A 23,052-nucleotide genomic window follows, 5' to 3' on the forward strand; every position below is an offset into this window, starting at 1 on the left:
GATGTAGGTCAACGAAGAGCAGATATGTAGGATGAAGGTTCGAACCATTGTGGAGAAAGTTGTACTTTGATGGGGTGGGTGCTACTTGTTAAACAAGTAGATTTTTGTTACTCTTGTTATGTAAAAAATATGTAAGATGATGTGCTGATTTGTTTCAGTGTAGTAATCATTTTATTTAAGCCTTATTTTTATTGATGTGTGTGTATTCACCTCTCCTGTGTGTGTATGTGCACGTCTGTGTAGGTGCCCACAAAGGCCAGAAAAGTACATTGTGTATGTACCCTGGATCTGGAGTTGTAAGTAATTGTAAGGCGCCAAACGTGGGTGCTAAAGCCCGACTCCTCTGGAAGAGCCATTTCTCCTGCCTTGTAACCACCTTATTATCTATTAGCATCCCTAGACATTCATTATCTTGGAAATCTCAAATATATGCAATGAAATTAATTTAAATAATAAAACTTAAAAGTTCAAAGACTACATTTAAGAGAGGAAATGATCTTTTTCCTAAATTCTGCTTTCAGGTACCACTGAGGCACTATCCCTTACCCTTTGAGAGCCCAGGACTACCTACAAATCACAAAGATCATTTATGACAGCCTGGGCTATTTTTCCTGGAGTTGTTCCATCTAACTACTGACCAGAGTTGGCTCTGACCAGCGTGTGTGATCACAGACAGAGGTTTTAGGCATTGTTTCCTGAGTACATAGCTATCAGGATGTGGCCAGTAGTATAGGCACATGATGTAGCTAGTTTCCTCCACCTCTAAGGCCAAGAAAAGAGCTCTGAGAACACAGTTGTGTTCCTTCATCGGCAAGATGAGTGGTGGGGTATCTTAATGCTGAGTGAGCAGGAACGTTGCTTTGTGTAGCATCAGGAGGCTGGAAAGCAAACATGGTGAGGTTTTTGTTGCTGTTGTTCAGTGGATTGAGGCTCTGTAAGTTAACCTTGGGAGAAACACAGCTTCGTGAAAGGGAAACCCAGTTGCCACATTTAGGTAGGAAAATATGCTGGCTCTTCAGGAGATAGGCAGCTTTCTATACATGTCATTACTCAAATCAGGTCTTAAAGCATTTCCATAAATTTGAAAGGAGGAAAAAAAAGAAAGAAAAACCTTCCTTCCACATAGGAATAAAATGTATGTGAAAGGAAGCATTTGTGCTTCAAAGTACACATTTATTTTAGCCTAGATATTGCATTAATTAACCACTGTAGTTTATTTTAACTGGGTATGATTATGAAAACAAAAGATACCTCCAGCACAATGCGATTGTCTTTAGTCTCTTTTTCTTGTACTTATTTATTTATATTTTGTTTTGTTTATATGAATATTTTGACTATGTGTATGCATATATGTGTACCACATGCATTGCTGGTGCCTACAGTGGTCAGAAGAAGATGTTGGATCCCATGGAACTGAAGGGAAGAATGGTTGATTATCTGGGCTTCTTGATTTCAACAGAAGCAACATGGCTGGCTCAGAAGTGATGCTTGTGTTTAACGGTCAGTTCCTTAGAATTACCAACATGAAGAATCTTATTCTACTTACAAAATAGGGACAAACCTTACCATGACAGAGCTACTGGGAGGGTCTGAAATTCAGATTAGTGTAGGAAAAAGCAGATGACGTTACATGTTGACTACTAGCAGGGTACAATGAGAGAAAATGGGTGTGCTCGGCTAGGACTTTTCCTGCTCTCGATCTCTTATTTGATTTATGAAAGCAATATAGATTGCTTTAGTAGTTTATAACTGTACATAACACATTCCCAATATTAAGCAAAAGGGAAAATCATGTAAGGCACCTTGCAGTGTCTGGCATATAGATGTTGTATAAATGGGAGCTATTATTGCTTTAAAGTCTTGGTTTTTGAAAATAAAAATCTAGGGAACCTGGCACCGCCAGGAAAGTGAAAGACTAAAGTGTATTTTCTGTGGATGGTAATAGAGAGGCAACTTGATGGCTTCATTGAAAGATAACTATAAGAATGAATTCTCTGTTCTCCCTCTACATCAGACTGAAAAGAACAATTTAGGTGCTAAATAGTGGCTAGGCAGTGCCTCATACAGTGACTCGAGAAAAATCTGCATCATGGATGTCGGCAATTCCATCACTGGATTCTAACGTTTCCTAAACACAGCCACCCGCTAGTTCTATGTCACAAACTTCTTGTTTTCTTTTTTAAAAGAACTGCTCAGGAAACACACGTACTTATGCTGACCCTAGTATAATTAAGTTTAATAAAGGATTTGTTGATTATCTACAGAGAAAGTAATCACTAAGCCTTCTGGGATTATACATACATACATACACACACACATACATACATACACACATACACATACATACACATATATACATACACACATACACACATACATACATACACACATACATACACACATACATACATACACACATACACACACACATACATACACACATACATACATACACACATACATACATACATACATACATACACACATACATACATGCATACATACATATGATCTAATTTGGTTTCTGGTAGATTGAGACTCTACAATAAAGTGTGCAGAACTATATTTAGTAGTATTATCTAAAACCACAAGCAAATCCTGAACTAATTAAAATATTCTGTCTTCAAAGATTCACCACCGGTTACCCATTTGCTATCTGTTCATCAAGCCTTAAAATTACAATTACAGAGCAAGTAGGTAGAAGACCATTTCTTTCTGGGATTAGATATCTTTAAAGACTAAATAGAAGCAAGACAGGCCTTTTCAATTGTCTAAAGGTTTGGTTTAATATTTGGGGGTGAGAATGATTATGTTCATGTGCAATGCAGACAAAAAAGACAAAGGAAAAGGAAAACCTGTGTCCCAGCCACACATCAGGGGCAAATCCTATAGACCTCAGGGAAGGAAAATAACCCTTTAGCCAAATAATAACTTTGAAGTAGATTTCAAAGGGGAGAGAAAAACTGGGAAGCAATTCATACAGGATTTTGCTCCCGGGGAAAAAAGTCACATTTTCCAAACTAGCAGAGAGCATGCCAAACATCACTGAGCTTAGTATAAGTGATGGGGGCACTGCTCCTGACACAGACAACAAGCTAAGGCATCCAGGTAGAGACAGAAAGGTACTGAGGGAAGAAGCTACAAAGTCACACTTCTGGCAACACCGGAAGAGTGAACCACCTCCAAAACAGAAATCCATGGGCAAGCTTAGTTCTAAGCCAAAGAGATTACAAATGCGAACAACTCTTTACTTAGGTTTAGTTTGAAGGACAGGGGGAAATATGGGTCTATCTCAGTTTTATCTGAACATGTTTTTATACCCACTGAACCAAACCGGAGCATGACAAAGCTGCGCTTACTTTGCTCCCCACAGAAGGTCAAGCATATTTAAATTAGAGACCAGTTTGCTTTACTTGCTGCAAGTTTTAAGATGCTGGCCAAGGTTCTGGCGTTGGAATTGACAGAAGTGCGGCAGGGATTATGGCCCTTAAACGATGTGGTGGTAATTAAGAGAGCAAAGGAAGACAAGCACACCGATCGAAATGTTTTATACATGAGTTCTAAGGATGTGAGGGCGATGTTAGGAACCAGAGGAACCACAATTTCCTTTACATTGCTGGAATAGTTTATGGTTAAACCGGGTGGGAAGGCGTATTTAGTGGGTAACATATTTCTGACTGGCTAAAGAATCTGCTAGACCGCAGGGAGCACAACGGGGAGAGTTGGGAGTCAGTACAATGTCCGCCTGCCTGAGAGGGTCTGATGGAATGGCACCAGAGTCCCCACACTGTGGCTCCTCTCACTCAACTACCAGGATCATTGAAAAGGGAGGTTTGCTTTCATTCAGCCAGCCCTTGGACCTAGGTGGCCTTTGCCCTGGACCCCAGGTTTCAGAGGGTTCTGGCCCTTCCTTAGTGATGCCATCCACTAACACCTCACACCTCCTCCTAGACTATGTTTTGTGCATCAAGGACGGACAGACGGGGGTCCTTCTACCGTATCTTTAGCACTCTACCCGTGCTTAGGAGAATCTAAGCATAGCACTGAACACAGCATAGCCTGCTGTTTTCTTAGGCTCCCTTCCACTGCAGCCGGCTCCCTCACAGCTGTGGGAACTTCTTGGAAATTGTCTTATTTAAAAGATCACATTGATTCACCACCTCAGGCTGAGGAAATAAGAAAATTCAAAATAGTCCGTGTTGGGTTCCGTGGCAGTTCATATCCCAGACATGAGGGCAGCAAGGAGCATAGACAGGATGCCTGAGAAATTCACACAGATGGCGGGACAAGAGCTATCTGACTGCAGAAGAAGCCTCGACCGGGCAGCCCATCCCTGCTTCTCTATAAAGTGTGGACCCAGCTGGTCATTCTGCATGTAGACCACACATACACTGTTCTTCCACAACTGTAGCTGGGATTGACTGAAAATGAATTCAGCCTTCTGGGAACCCACTGTCCGGAGTGAACAGTGATGAAGAATCCATGTTCACACCACACAACCGTTGCAGAGGAAGAGGTTCTTGATGGTGGCCAAGGTCTTCTTAAATGGCCTCCAATGTTTCTAGTTTCATCACTAATTGCTGCTGTAGTCCACAGCCAACAGATCAAGAGTTCCTTCTCTTAATGATACTGACCTGCACTGGAACTTAAAACCTGTAAGCAGCTTGAAAGCAGGCTGATCTGGCTAGAATAGAAGTCTGACTCACCAACTGCCTTCTTTTTCTATCCCCTGCTCCCCAGGCTATGGTCACCACTTTAATACTCTATATTTCTATGGTCCTAACTTTTTCAGAGTTCACATACAATTAAGACCATGTGGCATTTGTCTTTTCGAGTCTGACTTATTTCACTTAATATAATGTCCTCCAGGATCATCAATGTTACCACAAAGGATGAATTTCTTCCTTCTTGTGGTTGGCTAGTATTCCATTTTGCGTGTGTGTGTGTGTGTGTGTGTGTGTGTGTGTGTGTGTGTGTGCTGTATTTATTTCACCATTCTTTGTCAGTGGGAACTTAGGTTGACTACATATCCTGATTATTATAAAAAAATGTTGCAATTGATATGAGGGTGAGACTATTTCTTTGGCATACTGATTTAATGTCTCTCCCTCTCTTCCTCTCTCTCTCTCTCTCTCTCTCTCTCTCTCTCTCTCTCTCAATCTCTGTCTCTCTCTCTGTCTCTCTCTCTGTCTCTCTCTCTCTCTGACAGGATCTCACTATACAGCTCTGGTGGCCTAGAACTTGCTACATAAACCAGGCTGGTCTTTTAAATTAATTAATTAATTGATTAATTTTTTTACACTCCATATTTTACACCCCCCCCCAATCCACATCCCATGCTGGTCTTGAACTCAAAGAAATTTACATCTGCCTTTCGAGTGCTGGGGTTAAAGGCATGCACTGCCACACCAAGCTTTATTTTCTTTGGAACTGTTGAATAAATTGATAGCTTTGCTTTTACTTTTTAAAAGAAACTTCCATGCTACAGTTGGATAGTAGGAACAAATTCTAATGTTCTGTTTAATAGTAGAGTGGCTATGGTAAGCAATATTGTATTCAGCATTTCAAAATTGTTCTTATAATAATAAATAATAAACACGAATAGGTTGTGATCTAATTATGATTATATGTGTGTGTTTATAAAACCATTATTGTGTAGCCAATAAATCTGTACAATTATATGTCAGTTATAAGCAAAGTAAAAGTGAAATGAAGTAACAAGAAGAATTCAGTCTGAATTGATGGTACTTTTATCCAAGAATGACTTAAAGTGGACAGAGAAAGGACTGGCCATCATTAAGTATGCTGAATTTGTTTTGGTGACTAGAGGCAGCTGCTCAATATTAAGGGGTACAATATTTCATGATAAATCTGTCTCTTGTTGAACTAAAGGACTTATATGGTCAACTCACACCCATGAATAGTTATCAATGGTTCATGCCTACTATTTGCCAGACTCTTGTGAAGATCTCTCTGTACATAATCACATTTCAACTATCACAAAAAATGCTATAATATCCACCACATTTATTAAATCATCACTATACACACATTGCATTAGCAGCTTCATATATCATACACATTTAATTATGTACATTTGTGTACTTGAACCTTCGGACACCAACATGGACATTTTAATATCCTTGTGTACCAGAAGAGTAGGAAATATGAGGGCACCAGGTAGACTGAGAAGTCTCTCCAGGGTGTGCTTCTAACCTCTACACCAAAAGGCCTTGCTTCCCTGACAATCATGTTTTTGCCATTGGGGGAACTGCAAGTACTATGTTCAAGGCAATCCTGTTAGAAAATGGTACAAATTATTGCAGGAGCTTTCCTGTGAATTTCCCAAACCATGGGCCAGCTTTGCTTTTTCTCTAGTTAGCTTCCCATTCTGATTATATATATATATTCTGCAAAAAATTTGCTCACAAAGTTTAAACCTTGTTAGAAATTAGTGCAGGGAAAAAATGGGTATTCTTACTATAAATGAAGTTATGAAACCTGAATTGTGCAAGATTGACCCCCAAGATGGGCCAGCAAGCCATTCCTACCCAGTTAACAGCAGAGTTCTCCAAAGGTGGGCCTTGACCTTGGCAGAGACATTATATACATTTCTTTGCAAATACATATTTTCCTTATGCATTTCTGTATTTTTTTTCTTTTTCAATGAGCAGGTACTGTGTTTAAAAGCAACTATTCACAGAGAAAGTGTAACTACATCTCATATCAAGACTTTCAACTATTTATAAAAGTCCTTGACTTAAACATTTAGCATTATTGGCATCGTTTTAGTCCCCTCTTTAAAGCCAGCTCGTTAGTTTACAGGGATTTATTTAGACGTTCACTGTTTTATGTGGAAGCAACTACCCACTTTGGCCACTGAGCACTCAAAATACTCTAGTAAAATTTTAGTAAGGAACTAATATTATATAGCTTTTACACTGATTAAGTGTTGAAATGAAAATAGTCGGTGTTGGAATGAAAAAGTAAAAAAAAAAAAAAATCTCAAGCAGTTCTCAGGGACTAGGATCGAGAGACAGGTGAACGGAACAGAGAGGAGAAGAGGAGACAGTGAAAGTGTTCAGCGCTGTGGGGGTTGAGTGAGGATGGCCCACAGGGACTCATCTATGAATTCTTAGTCACCAGGGCATGCAACTGTTTGAGAAGGATTAGGGGATGTGGCCTTTGTTGGAGTAGGTGTGGCCTGTGAAGAAAGTCACTGGAAATGGGGGAGAGGCACAGTCCCTCCCCCCTCTCTCTCGTTCTCTCTCCTTCTCCCTCCCCTCCTATTATTGTGCTCCCTGCCCTGATGACAATGGACTAATCCTCTTCTGAATCTATAAGCAAATCCCAATTAGACGCCTTTTTCTATAAATTCCCTTAGTCATGGAGTCTCTTCAAAGCAATAGGATAGCAGCAAAGACTCCTCTCATTACATTTTTATTCGCATCTGTGTGTGCTTATGATTTATGTGTGTATATGAATGCACAGTCATATGTGTAGATACGTCTGTGCTGCTGTACATGTGTGGAGGTCAGAAGGTAACCTCAGGGGTTGGTCCTCACCTTCCACCTTATTTGACAAGGTTTCTTCTGCTACTGCTTCACATGCCAGTCTACCCACGGTCTCACATCCCATCTCATCACAGGAGTGCTGCGATTATACATGTGTGCTACCATGTCTGGCCTTACATGGGTTTTGGGGAACTGAATTCAGTGCAGCAACTCTTTACCCAGCGAGTCACCTCTCAAGCCTGAGTATTATATTTTTATGGTGAACACATGTCACAAATTTATCTAAACAAATAGAATAGACAATACCAAGGATGAGCCCTACTGTAAGCTACACCGTTTGGGTGGTAATGTGCTGATAGAGGTTTATTAGCTGTAATGAGTTATTCTGGTGGGTGATGTTGACAATAAGGAAGACATTCAGATAGAAGGGTGGATTTTGTTGTTTTTCCTATTAATCTAAACTTCTGAAATTGATCTAAAAAGATAACTTTCTAAAAATACTTTGTATATATTGAGTTATGTAAAATACGTTATTAAATTAAATTCACCTGGTTCTCTTCACTTTTTTTCATTTTACTACTAGGGAATATGGTTTGAATTATGTTTCTATTGAGCCAGAACTGACTGCCCTAGAGTCTGGATTACTCTTTGTAATATTTCCATACATACATACATATGTACATAACAGAAAGATATAATTTTTGGGCATTTTATTAAAAGTATTCATCATTTTATACTCAGATAGATAAAAACAATTATTAGTTACTGTCTTAGTTAGGGTTTCATTGCTGTGAAAAGACACCATTACCTAAGCAACTCATATAAAGAAAACATTTAATTGGGGCTTACAATTTCAGAGGCTTAGTCAATTATCATCATGGCAAGAAGCATGGCATCATGCAGGCAAGTATAGTTCTGGAAATAGAGCCTTGATTTCCACATATTGATCCACAGGCAGCAAGGAAGAGACTGGATTCTACACTGGGTAGAACTTGAGCATAGGAGAACTCAAAGACTGCCCCCACGGTGACACACTTCCTCCAACAAGACCACACCTACTCCAGCAAGGCCACACCTACTCCAGCAAGGCCACACCTACTCCAGCAAGGCCACACCTACTCCAGCAAGGCCACATCTATTCCAGTAAGGCTGCACCTCCTAAGAGTGCCCTTTCCTATGGGCCAAGCATTCAAACACATAAGTTTATGGGGACCATACCTAATAAAACCACCACAGTTACGGAAAGGTAGATTTCATTATTATTTTTACTTTATTTTTAATTTTATTTATCTCTAATATATTACATCTTGACTGCAGTTTACCCTCCCTCCCCTCTCTACCAGATTCACACTGCCTCCACCTTCCCACAGAAAGGAACAGATCTCTCAGGGTCATCAGACAAATACAGCATAACAAGCTAAAATAAGACCAGGCATACATCATCACATCAAGGCTGGACACAGCAACACTGTAGGAGGAACAGGGTTCCACAAGCAGGCAGGCAAAGGGTCATAGATAGACCCTATATCCACTGTTAGGAATTCCTCAAGCTACTGAGCCCTAACATATATGCAGAAGATCTAGGTCAGACGCCTATAGACTCCCTGATCTCTGCTAGACCCCATAAGCCCTGGTCAGTTGATTCTGTGAGCTTGTGGAATTCCTGAACCATTTGGTTCCTTTGATAATCCGTTCTCACCTACTCAACAGGATCCCCTGAGCTCTGCCTAATGATTGGCTCTTGAACTCTGTGTCTGCTCGCACTAGTTGCTGTGTGGGGCTTCTCTACACTCTGATGATGATTATACTAGGCTGCAGTTCCAGAAAACTCTGAAGGCAGGACAAACTGAAGACCTAAGGTTTTGTGGGTGGGTTGCTATTCCAATTCCTCCACCTGAGGCCTTACCTGGTTTCAGAGGATGGTGGTGGTGGGGGTTCAGGCTCCATGCCCCTCATTACTAGGAGTCTTTTATAGGGTTATGGTCTTAGGTGTCATGAAGTTTTCACTGTGCTAGGTTTCTACCTTGTCTCCAAATACCCCAACCATCAAAATTTGCCTTTGTCTCCTTCTGCCCTTTCTCCACCGGCACCCCACTTCCCTTTTGCGTTCTCCTTATCCTTAGTAGACTGCTTGGCATTTTCATGCCACATGAAACTCCTTTTCCTCCCCATCAAAACATTTCCTTCCACTATTGTGGCCCCCTATCCAGTTCCTAGTCTATACCTGTCATTTGTAAGCATTAGATTTTAGTATGAGAAAAAAAACATGAGCTTTTTGTCTTTGAGACTGGGTCACCTCACTTAATATGATTCTAAATCCATTCATTTTGCTCAAATTTTCATTATTTTGGTTTTCTTTATAAACTAAGTAAAACACTCATTGTTCATAGCTGCCACATTTTTGTAAGGGTTCTTTTTTTTTGGGTGGCATCTAAGTTGGTTCCTTTCCCTCGCTGTTGTGAATAGCACATGTAACAAACACGGTTGTGCAACTGTATCTGTGCTGGGTTATAGCATCTTTCATGGATATGCCCACAAGTGGTGTATGGGGGTCACATGGTAACTCTATTTTTAATATTTTGAGGATCTTCCATACTGATTTCTACAGTGATTGTACTAGTTTACACTCTCACCAATAGTGGATAAGGATTCCTCAGAGTATACCTCAGAAGTACAGTGACAAATGAACACGGTGTCAACATAAAATCAGAAAGGTAGAACAATCGGATATATGAGCAAGAAACAAACCCATATAACTATGCCCAAAGAGTCAAGGAAAAAAGAGAGCACATCAGGAAGTGGTGTTGGACTTTGCCGGCACCAATCATACATGTGATGCAGAGACTCATGCAGGCAGAGCATCTGTGCACAGAATAAAACAAAAAATGTTAAAAGTAAAACAAAAGAGTTTAATTTAAAACTTTAAACTCTGCGACTTCTATAGGGGAAAATACAGGGAATACCCTTGAATATGTGCATGTATGTTCAATAACTTTCTGCATAAAACCCTCCTGCATAAAACTATAAAAATAGTTCGAAGAATCAATGAATGAGAATACATGAAACTAGAGGTTTCTGCATGGCAAATGAAACTATCTGCAGAGAACAGGCAACCTAAAGAATAGGAGAGAAATCTCCTCTAGCTATGCTTCATAGTTAACATCTAGAATACATGAAAACTTATAAAAATTAAATATCTGCCAATCAGTAACCAGGATGGTGAAATGAATAGTATGTTAAAAAAGCCACAACTTGTCAATAAATATTTTAAAAACACAGTGGCATAAATATGATGGAGGTAACTAAGCACTTTCTTGTTGGATGCTGCAGGAGGAAACCCATGCCTGCCACTGTAAATCTTCCATGCGCCCATGATTGAATCTGCTACCCAGGTCCAATGGGTGAATCTGCTACCACTTGTAGAATGTACCTCTCAGACTTCTTCAGAGAAATTTCTCTGTGTAGACTCTGGTTAATGAAGTTCACGGTTGGTAGAAGCTCAGCGCATAATTCTCCATGGAATGCTCAGCCAAGAAAAGGGCATCTATATTCCACCCACTCTTAAGCCTCAGGGACTATCATGGAAAACAGGACAGAAGGATTATAAGAGCCAGGGTTGGGAGGACACTCACAAAACTGTCTTCTGGACGTGACAGGACTATCACGCCCCTGAACTCACAGCAGCTGAGGCTGCCCGCAAGACACCTGAACAAGATCAAACTCGTTGACATTCTAGCATGGGGAGAGGGGGTTTATGAGCCCCCATCTCTAGCTGGGGACCTATGGGCAGTTGATGGCTTATTACATGCCTGGTTACCCTCACTGCTAAGTGCATTTTCAATTTGTGTGATACTGCCTAGAAAGCATCACATCAAAATGAAACCTTAGCTCAGCTCCTGAGTTACTGTGAGTAAACCCTGGTCTAGATCATCTAAATGACAGTCATGGTCATTTTGTTAAATCCTGATTTGTCAACATTTATGAAATATTTATAATGCAGAAAGTAAATTTTATCCTAAGTAAATATGAGGCAAGGTATAGTTCGGTGAATTCTGTAAAATAAATTACTCCTAGCAAGCTCCCTCTATCCCTCAGTTAAAGGATGACTGAAATACACAAGCAGTTTACATGGATTGCACAAAAGGTCCTGGACTGTGCTCACGTGCAGAAAGTTTTTGTGTGGGCATGGTGCTTACCATGCTCTAGCAAAGGATTGGTGTGTGCAGCCTGAGTTCTTACCTGGGCTCTCCTTGGGAGCCAGAGAGACACAAAGAACATTAGGAATAAACACAGTCCTGTGGACACTTCTTATTTTTATTCTAGTGAGTGTTCCTTGGTACTCTTCCCTGTTTTGGTTTCTGTGTCACATGTTGCCTGGACAAAGACCTTCAGCTGAAAACCTGTTTGTTCCTTGGCTCCCCTTGCTCTGGGACAAGCTTCCTCATGGGCAAAATAAGGCATTGAGTGGTGAACTCCAAAATTTTCTTCTTGCTGGTCATTTTCCTACTCTAATAAACTAGTTTTTTTAGGCTGATTTCATGGGAACTGTTTTAGACGCTACCTGCTGATGGGGGCATTTGAAAAGGACCCTTCTCCTTTTATATTCCTAAGTTTCACCTTCATTTTCCCTTAATCTAGAAAGACTGGAAAACAGAACATTAAAAAAAAAATCTAGGGCTACACTGAGAGTTTTTTCAGGCCTTTCTGATGTTCAGAAAACCATGGAAACAAAACAAACAAACAAACAAACAAACAAAAGCAAAAATCCCAACCCCCCAAACCAAAATGTAACTTTTTGGATTAGATTGAGTTCATCTGAGTAGATACCATCTGGTACAACAGCCCTACCCTTCCCAATCTCCCCTACTCTGGGTCTTGGCAGAAACAGGTGAGTAAGGCCCCTTTATCCCAACTCCCCTGCCAAAGAAGCTGTCAGGAACCTCCCAGGCATTATCAGCAGGCAGGAAGTGGGCTGGTGATGAGGGGGTCTCCACCCATTACCAGCTGCTTAAGTAGTAGGTAGGGATATATATATATATATATATATATATATATATATATATATATATATATATTTTTTTTTTTTTCAGTAGAAAAATCCAGGTCAGCAGACACCCCAGACCAATCCATACCACATGCTACCCACTTATGAACTTAAAGGCTAGAAAGGGATCTGGAATGTTAATCCCCTTGTTTCCCCTGTGCTTTGTGTTTAGAATCCAAAAAGAATACAGCAGGAACTGTGAGAGTTGGCAGTGTAAAGGGAATTATTAGGTAACCAGAAGGAAGTGAAGGCAGAACATACCAAGAGAAGCTGTCTACATGGAACACTGCGTATCAGTGATTAGATGTCAAGAGCCATCATTGTGCAAGTGGTGACGTCTATGCAGGCTTCAACACTTGCTCATTCAGGTTTAACCCAAAGACAATTTTGACAGATTATCAGAAACTTTTGGGGTGGGTTATGGGTGGGGTGAAGAAAGGAGTGAGCTAATTTAAAAAAAAATGACTTCATCTTTCTAAAAGCATAATAATGCTATCACCTCAGTGAGTTTGCTACAGCATCTTCTCATGTCCTGTAAAAGTAAATTTAGGGGAAAGTTCTACCAAGTCACTATAACTTTCATTAGCACTCTAAAAAATGTATCTGCTTGTTTATCTATCACATCTTAATGGATTTGTGATGCTTTGCAGGATATAATCGACTTTTTCTTATTCTACTTCTTAAAGGATGTTTTTCTGGTTTTGTAAGTGTATGAGGGTTTATAATTTTATGTATGCATACACACACCTTTTTATTAGATTCCCTTAACAGTAGGAAAACATGAACTGGTTACCTCTTTGAACAAGTTCCGATTGACTTGCAAGCCAACTTTTACCACCTCGAAAGGGTTAACCACGACAGCTTCTGTTAGTCCCGATCCTAAGCCAGCGATGAGAAATGTCTAGAAAAATAAGTCAATCAATGCTTTAAAACAACTGATCATGCCTGTTGGACTAAACATTCTATTTCTTATGCAGTGCAGCAGAAGTTAGGACAACAAGGAAGAAACCCTCCAAGTGTACCATACACTATTACTTAAACAGCTTGAATTCTTGATTAGATGCTGACAATTCAAGGAGAAGAAATTACAGAAGCCACAAACCACATCCTAGTGTTTTCAAAATAAAATGTCAAAGTCCCATCAACAATGTTGCTTTCCTTTAACAAAAGTGGAGGCTGTTTGATTGGTTAAAGGTGGGTCCTAAAACATCATCATGTTTATAATGAGTTTAAATTGTAAAGGAAGAGCTCCATTTTTAAATCTCTACTTAGATGCATTTTTTGAACAGAACTGCAAATAAAATGTTTATTAAGAAGCCACCTTCCAGCCGGGCGTGGTGGCGCACGTCTTTAATCCCAGCACTCGGGAGGCAGAGGCAGGCGGATTTCTGAGTTCGAGGCCAGCCTGGTCTACAAAGTGAGTTCCAGGACAGCCAGGGCTATACAGAGAAACCCTGTCTCGAAAAACCAAAAAAAGAAAAAGAAAAAAAAAGAAGCCACCTTCCAGGTTCATAACTGGAACCATTCAAATGAATAGTCATATTCTTAGAGCTACTGCTAAAGATTATTAACAAACAAAATTATTTTCATTCAGTCTCTATTTTATTCTCAACCCCGAGGCTCACAGTCAGGGCCTTTCACACAGTAGGCAAAGCTCTACACTGAGTTACATCTCAGCTGTTTTTTTTTTTGTTTTTCAAGGAGTGATTACTCTATTTTTGCACCCAGAAGCGGAGTAATAAAAACGGATTAAAAATATCTAGGTTGTTCTGGAGGGGCTCCACTAAAATCTAGAACATTTCTCAAAGGATGATTGCATGCCAGGTTCTTTTTGTTGATGGGTTGAATTCCAGCAATAAAAGCCTAACCCCAGCACTTGGGAGGCAGAGGAGGGCAGATCTCTTGAGTGTGATGCTAGCCTGGTTCTACATAGCAAGTTCTAGGATATCCAGGACTACATAAAGGGACATCATCTCAAAAAGTATTAGTAATATAAAATAAAAATTTCATATAATTTTATTCTACAAAGACAACCTATAAGTTTTCCAGAAAATGCACATTAAAAACAAGGATAATAATTAATCAACAGACATTCATACATACTTACACACACACACACACACACACACACACAGAGAGAGAGAGAGAGAGAGAGAGAGAGAGATTTTTACCCTTCAAAATTTCTTGCTATTAAACTAATCCCGGGAAGCTCAGTTTTGTGTCCAAATAGAGGAATAAAAACACATGGGAAATGGATATCTTCTATCTCATTCATTCATTCATTCATTCATTCATTTCTTTCAGTTTTTGAGACAAGACCTTTAGAGTCCAGGCTGTTCTTGGACTCTCATAGTGATCCTCCTGCCCCAGCCTTTCAAAAACTGGAATTACAAACATGTGCCATGCTTGCCATGCCTGGCTTCACATGCTTCTTATTCTTATTAGTGTCTCTAATAATTCCAAAATAAGTGACGAGAAGAAAGATGGGGGTAATAAATGTTCTGTATCTTTAAAGTGGAGGTGGGGTTGGCTGAGGTCCAGGGGACTGGGAGGCTGAAATCCAGTCGACACTTCAAAGCGTAGGCACAGAGAGACAGGTCAGGAGGAGTGGTGGTCACACAGGTTCTCTGTGCTGCTACGGCTGTATGCCAACCACAGAACTCTGGACGCTCCCATCCCCTCAACTGTAAAATAGAGATGGTGACTCTTGTTTCTCTACAGGGGTCAAGTCGTGCATGGAAGAACTTTTAAATCACTTTCCAAACATGGCTGCTCTGGTGTCCTGTGGAAAAGAGGAAGAATGGAGCTGCACACAGATTCTAGGAGAGATGGAATACTAGTGATGTTTTCCATGTATCTATCCCACTTCGTTACAATCTTAAGCATAATTTGTATAGGGTAAATGACCAAATATTTTCTCATTTATCTCAGACTTTTATCATGGAGTCCAAAAAAGCAGGGAGGGGGCGGGGAAAAAAAGTTTCAAACTCTTCTGACTGGGAAAGTTAAAATCCAGATGCTGGGTTTTTATTACTCACTACATGCAATCTTCTAAGCAACTCACTTTTTTGTCCCTCTATAAAGCTTAGCTACATTTGCTGTCAGAACTAGTGCTCAGCAGTCCCTTGTCAAAAGAATTGATCAGATATCAGCAGATCGTGTTACTTGGATTGCTGCAGAGACATGCTTTTGCTGTCAGGTTTCCAGTCTCCCTGGCTTTTGTGTGAGCACCAGGGCATATTTAATGGCTAAGTGCCTCACTGTATCAAACAGGAATCCAGAGTAAATGAGTTCAAGAAAAGAAAAGGGCCAGATACGGTCTACACAATTTCATTTATAGGAGATAGAATGGCCAAATACTTTTCCATTTCAAATCTTGAGTCAAAAGACCTGCAGAGTCTCCGAAACAGCCAGCTAGGCATCCGGAGACTCTGTTTTATTTACTCTCACTGGGACGTCTTTAATCTCTTTTTTCCTCAAGATGTTTCCAGAATTAAGAATGAGTTTTGGAAAAATACTGTGAAAAACTACATAATGACACATTTCCATACATACATTCATGCATATACATACATACATACATACATACATACATACATACACACATGCATATTTGTTTTTGCGACAGGATTTCACCATCTATCTCTAGTTGTTCTATATCTATATCTATATACGTTGTTCCACATAGAACTCACTATGTGGACCAGGTTAGCCTTGTACTTATGGAAATCCATTTGCTGCCTCTGCTTCTTGAATGCTGGGATTGAAGGTGTGAGGCCACCGCTCCAAGCTTGGAATTTAAGCCTGCCTTGCCGTTACCCCATTTAGTCCAGAGGCTGGTTTGGAAGCTTTTGTCTAGAAACGGATTTCTTTCTAGAAAGTGGGCATGTAAGAATTTTGAGGATAAGAAATACTTCTTCTTTGACAGTCTGTTTGTCAAAGTAAACATTCTGAGACAAACTTTATGAGACAAGGATATATGGCTCCCGATACACAATAGCTTGATATACACTATTGTTGTTGTCGTTGTTGTTTATGACAATGCAGAAATAAAACACAGTCCACACTTTGGATTTTGATCATCCCCTAGGCCAGCAGTGCTATAAGAGTGCATGATGCTGGGTAGGAGAAGTAAACTACAATTCTCAGCTGTCTGTCCCTTCAGGAAAAGTCAGCAACCAATTCTTTATCATGTCTTCTGCCGCTTAGCTGTGAAGTTTGGTGGGTTGGATGTACCCCATACTTTTTGACTTACAGAAGTTTTATCAGCTGCAACTCCACCATACATGGAGACACACCTATAATTAAAGAGCTAGAGGCAAGATCATTGCCTTTCCAGTGGAATTTTGAGGTTTTAGCCACCAAATAGGGCTTTTCCCAGGGCTCAGAGTTTCATTGCCACATAGAGTGACAATAAGCGGCTTCACGGTTTCCTTTGCAGGTTCGGGGGAGGGGGAGGGTCATGCAGTTGCTTGCTTTCAGTGCACACATATTTGGTCAACAGAATTTAACACGCTTTATGAAAGGGAGCAAAGTCACCAAGCAGGGAGCAATGGCACAGGGCAGTGGCCAGTCACCAAGTGAGCCTTGTGAAATACCTGAGCTGTGTCATTGTAGGACCGCTATTCTTCCCGGCTGAGCTGTTCACGGTCATTCCAATAAAAGGCCCTCAGTCTGCCTCTGACCACAGAGTGATTTTATCCCAAGTGACTTGAGGTCCTATATTTACTACAGCTTCTGCAACAGCTGGGAAACTGACCTGTTAGGAAATAATCTTAGGCATGTTGACTTTTGCATAAATAGATACATGCAGTGTGTAAGTAAACAAATGCATGCTTTGGTTTCTAAAGGTGAATGTAGTCTTTATTTTATATTCTTGACCATATCTCATAGAGACCTTTCCAGACATATCATTATTATCATAAATTCATCACTGAGAGCCATAAAATAGCCAGATTGTGAGTTATTATGAAGATAGCTTTCAACAAGTAGCTGAACATTGAATAACTCAAATTCATATTTTAGTAGCTGGGATTTGGGAATCAAAAGAGTTTTTGTTTCTGGATTTTGCTTTATGAAATAACATACACACTTAAGTATAATAAATATTCTCACTTACCAGTCCTGGTGATAGTGACATATAGCCCAGAAATTTCTTGTACAGCTCAAAGGTAGAAAACTGTGAAACAAAACCAAACCTAGAGATTTATAACAATTTCCTGCAACAAACTCTCTAATTGGCTGAAAGACCCTCAGTAAATCATTATATTAATCAGTACTTTAAAATGATGAACCATCTAACACAGCTTTTAATCCTGTCTGGGGCAGTTGCTATTAGATCCCATTTTAACATTCACATTTTTCAAATGTAGTTATAATAACTTACAGAAAATCTGATGGAATCCCTTATAGCAGTAAATGAACCATACAACCTCCATTTACCATGAGCATTTGCAGTCTCCCCAGACATCAATAGACTTCTTTCTTATGGCAGTGATTCAAAATTATAGGCTCAGAGACCTGAAATCCTTGTATGCATTCTCGATGAACCACTTTCCAAGAAAATGCCCCATTTTCTAACACATTTGTAGAAGACATCCACTTCTCAGCCTTAACTGACATGTATAATGCTTGTTCTCCTGACAGCTCCATGGAATTTTTAAACATTAAGTGATCGCAAAGATGCCATGATAAACTAGGATAGGGCTCATCAAGGTTATCTGGTCTACCCCCTTGCCTCAGTGACAGACTGTCATCAACCTTATTCCTTCCTTTAGGATCTTAAGAATGTGACACTGAAGAAGGGATCATTAACAGAATGACATTGTTGGCAACTTCAGAAGACGGTACCGAGTTGTACAAACACATTTTTTTTCTCGACAAAATGAAATAATTCCTTCATATAATATATTTCTTTTTTCTTCCCCTGTACTCTATATTTTGGGAAAGAACTCTGCTTGGGAAGGGTATTTTGTGCCTGAGCACTGAACTGAGTTACTACCAACATCAATGATAATAAGGTGTATTCTTAGGATCTGTACTATCTGATTCATAAGAACTAAGAAATAGGATGATAAATCATGCTATTACTTTAAAGCCTAGTAAAATAGGGCAAGAAAAAGAAAATAATGAAGTTTGGGGACTAGTTACAGTGTATTATTAGAAAGAGGTGTTTCCTGGGTACATGACCATTGGAATCCTGGGGTAACCCAAGAGTCATTTAGCAGCAGATTGACTCTTCTTATTTTAAAGAACGAGAACGTTGCCGTGGTGTTTCAGATGAAGTATGCACATAGACTTTCCTAGAACAAGGGTTTTATTTGTTCAATTAACTAAATGTTTATTACATTCCTTCCATTCTAGGCACTAGAAATACAGTAAACTTAGCACACACTTGTGCTTTGCTGATCCCCCGCCCCCCCTGGGTTGTTTTGATAAGAGAACAGTAGAAACTCTAGAATTCATCCTGGAAGGAAAAAACGAAGTAGTCTTAGGGATTTTGTTTCTTTGCTTGTTTGTTTGTTTGAGCTACTTGTATGTGCTACTGTAGTGAATCCAGATGTCAATTTTATCAAACAGGAGGGTAGGGCAATCTTCCTAATGCTGAGACTCTTTAATATATAGTTCCTCCTGTTGTTGTATTTTCATTGTTACTTCATAACTGTAATTTGCTACTGTTATGAATCTTAATGTAAATATCTGTGTTTCCTGGTAGTCTTAGGTGAGCACTGTGAAAGGGTTGTTTGATCCTCAAGGGGGTTGCAACCCATAGGTTGAGAGCTACTGGGGTAGGCTGTGGGCTGTGGCTGCAGCTCAGTCATGGTGATTGTGCTTTCCTAGCCTAGTAAAGTCCTGTGTTCAATCTCTAGTTAAAAAAAAAAAAGGCCAGCACATACTCATGAGCATCATCACATTAGTCGCTGTGTTGACTTTCCTGTCCTATGCATCATCTTGGAAGCATTTCTCCATGCTGGTGTTGGGTCCTGAATGTTTTGGGAGGTGATAGGCCTCATGGAAATCCCTATTTCCTTAGGAATTTATGGTGTGAGATGCGTTTGTTCAATGTGTGTTTGTCTTTTTTCCCTCTCGGGCTTTCTGCTGTTTTGAAGATTAAAGACAAAACTGGAATGATAAGAAGTCTAGGGATGTGGACTCAGCCCATAACTCTATCCACACTTATGAGGCTTTCCAAGTGGATGCCTGGGGACAATTCTAGTCCTTCATTTTTCTGTCTCTGTTTTTCTTTTTTCTTTTCAGACCGTGCTCATTAACCAACCCATTGAGACACCTACTATCCTGGCTATTCTGTGCTCAGACACAGTTGGGTTGTGCGAAAGCCATTCGAATCTTCTAATCAATGAGAAGTGCTCATCTCCACTCTTAGGGCAGGATCCTTCTGAGCACTCTTCTCATTGCCCTTGGAAAACAGGCTTTCCAGAGTGGCTGGCAGGCACAGGGACTCCTGCTAGCCCTGTGCACTATCATAGGATCCTCTGATCTCTTAGATAGTCTGTCCTTTCTTGGATGGTAGGAGTTCTCTCACAGGCTTCTAAGGCTGAATACTTGAGAGGGTTTCTCTGAAGACCTCAGTCCCTTCTTCCCCCATCTCATCAACTCTAGAAACATTACTATTCCTACAGTCTGATTGAACTAAGGACACTACTGGTTTCGGTCTTTATTTCCTCTCCTTACTTAGGGCCTTAAAAACCTGCTCAGGGCAGTACACTGGGTCACTCATAGGGCCCACCTTGTTTGTTTCCTCTCTCGCAGATGTTAGTGTCCTTTATTATGTGATGTCAGTGTCTCGAAGACAAAACCCTTGTTTCATGTACTTTGCTCGTTGGTACTGTTCATGCTGTTGCTCATGTGGGACAGTTAATCTGGTCCTGTTACTGTATCCCAATCAGAAGTGAGGTCTTGGCATTCAAGAAACTTTGAATAATAAATATGAGGATTTGGAGAAATGGAAGAGATCATCTCCACATACAAATTCTTTTCCCTATAAATTTCTTCCTGTTTCATTTACTCATTTATACACCAACTATGTTCTGCACACAGTAGGTGCAGAAACACAATAGGGAACAAGAAGCCTTCACAGTTTATAACCCTCTTTAGTTTGGTCATGGTAAAGAGTCCTTGGAGATTTGAACACAGAAAACAATTTCATTTCTAGCCTTGGGATGCCAAATAGAAGACTGCAGGAATAGAAGCCAGAACTTGCTGTCTGCCACCTCCCAGTGCCTCTGCTCAAGTCTTCCCTTCTGTTCATTGATTGCAGTTTGATTCTGCATTCATTGTTGAAAGGAGAAATTTAATTTATTTACAAGTCTTACTACTATAATGATGAACCTCATTTCAAACAATAAAATACAGACAAGCATAAAGTTGTCAGTTTCTGATTATAGTAACAATTGTAACTAAAGTGTTCATCCCAAGGGAGACATACCTGCATGGTATATGCATGTAGATGCCCCCCCCCCCCCCGCAATTTTTGAATATTTTTTTCTGAGACAAACTTCGATGACACACAATGAAATAGTTTATGAGGTATGAAATGGTTATAATAAGGGGGCTGCTTTCCTCACAAATCCTAGGATAAATATCTATAAAATGAATGTTTTCATAATTTGTGTTGAAAAACTGGTGTTATCCATCTGGCAAAGATACACTTCACTATAACTTCAACTTAAAAAGCCAACGTACTTACCATATGTCTCAATAATTTTAAGGTAAAATCTACTTGCTACAAGATGTCTGGGACACATCCACCAGACCCAGCTGCCCAGCAGTTCATCTGTTAACCATTGTTCTGGCATGGAACACTGCTTTGTTATGGTTTTTTTCAGACTTACTCAGTTTTACAAAGCTCAGGTTTTTTTTTTCTTTCTCTTTTTGTAAAAGATTGTTCAACATTGATAAAACTTAATCCTCTTAAAGTGTAAATTGTCTCCAATATATAGCGTTAAGGGAAATGGCTACAGGAAGAAGGCTAATTACAATTCACTTTATTTACACATGGAAAACACTGAACAAATGAATATATTATTCCAGGGAGACAAAGTGACTTTCCTTTTGAACAGGAACTCTGTTCTGTTTGTTTACTTGGGCAATCTTTTATCAAGTGAAGCCATTTCATAATTCAATTCAGCCCTTTTGTGTACTTTGGTGAACTTTTTCCAGATCCTCGACTGCGATTCCGATCCTCGTAATGAAATTTGGGTTGAAGCAATAATACAAGGAAAGCACAAAAAACCAGGGCAACAAAGACAACACGGTTATAGGGGGAGCATGCTGGGAAGCTTTCTTCTCTGAACTTGAGACCTGAGACTAAATTCTATTACATTACTATTTGACATAATGCAAAAGTTTGATGTTTGTGTATATATGTTAGTTACTTCATCATGTTTTTGAAGCCCAGTCAACCTCTTCACTTACTCAGTCACAGTGTGTAAGCTGCTCCTTCTTGCTTTTCAGGAATATTGGGGATAAAAATTGAGTATGTGAAAAAGCTTGATGTCATTAAAATAAGTGGCATAAAGTTGGAAAGGAAGTCTTTATGTCTATTCTTAGGCTATTTTTATAAAAAGACAAAGCTGCATTTGGTGATGTCAGTGATGGGGGTGGATGGGAGAGCCATGCCAGTTAGAGCCACTGCAACTAGGAGTTTTGCCTGGAAGAACACATGGGAAACAGTGTGCAGGTCTTTTATCCTTCAAGGGTCTGGCACACATTCTCGGTCGTGCCCTGATCGCCAACAAATAGTGCACAAATCTCCAGAGTTATACATTAAAGAAATGCAAATAAGAATTCTGTAGACAACAACAGAGAATTTTAACAGAAGATATTAAAGGGAGCAAAAGTTGACTTGTTAAAAATATTATTTGATAACCATCCACAAATAAGTAGTCTATTTCATAAGACAGAAATTATTTCAGGATACTCTACATGTTTTTCTTTAATATTCATTGCTCCAAATTGATATCTCTGAATTGCTTGAGAAAAGGTCCAAGCATTTTTGTGGATTTGTGATTTAATTAAATGAGTTTTAGACACTGTTTTTTTATTTGTGTGTGTGTGTTCCTCATTACACCTTTGCTGGAAAAAAAAAACCCTTACAAACAAATATTTATATTTGAGAGACAGTCCAAGTCTAATTATGATAAGTATTATCCTATAATTTCTGCATTAAAATTTTTAGTGTTTAAGTGATGTGAGTTAAGGGAAGTGAATGAAGCCTTCTCTTGATTACCATGGGTGCCTTGGTACTGAAGCTATTGCCGACCTCTGTTGACATTTGGAGGGAAAGCACACAGTACTTACCTTGACAGCTCTTTTTGGTGTTTCAGCTAAAATGGGTGGGATAATTCCCTTGTAAAAGCCAAACAACCTATTGGAGAAAGAAAATAATTTTATATAAGTAAGGAAATTGACACTTAGGTGATTCTGCTTTTGTTTATGAATAAAGAAAATGAATATCCAATCCAGAATGCTAAG

General features: G+C 39.6%; 1 protein-coding gene across 1 annotated transcript in view; it reads right to left on the minus strand.

Annotated features, from left to right (window-relative positions):
* The window catches only part of Slc25a21 (solute carrier family 25 member 21), a 472,867-nt gene that overhangs the window by 36,255 nt on the left and 413,560 nt on the right, over positions 1-23,052 (minus strand). Inside the window, exons 4-6 of the mRNA XM_021179180.2 lie at positions 22,879-22,945; positions 17,678-17,737; positions 13,352-13,459 (exon numbers count right to left, since the gene is read on the minus strand). Of these exons, the coding sequence (XP_021034839.1) occupies positions 13,352-13,459; positions 17,678-17,737; positions 22,879-22,945 (235 nt within the window). The remainder of the gene's footprint in view (positions 1-13,351; positions 13,460-17,677; positions 17,738-22,878; positions 22,946-23,052) is intronic.

Source organism: Mus caroli, chromosome 12 (assembly GCF_900094665.2).
Source record: "Mus caroli chromosome 12, CAROLI_EIJ_v1.1, whole genome shotgun sequence".
NCBI lineage: Eukaryota > Metazoa > Chordata > Mammalia > Rodentia > Muridae > Mus > Mus caroli.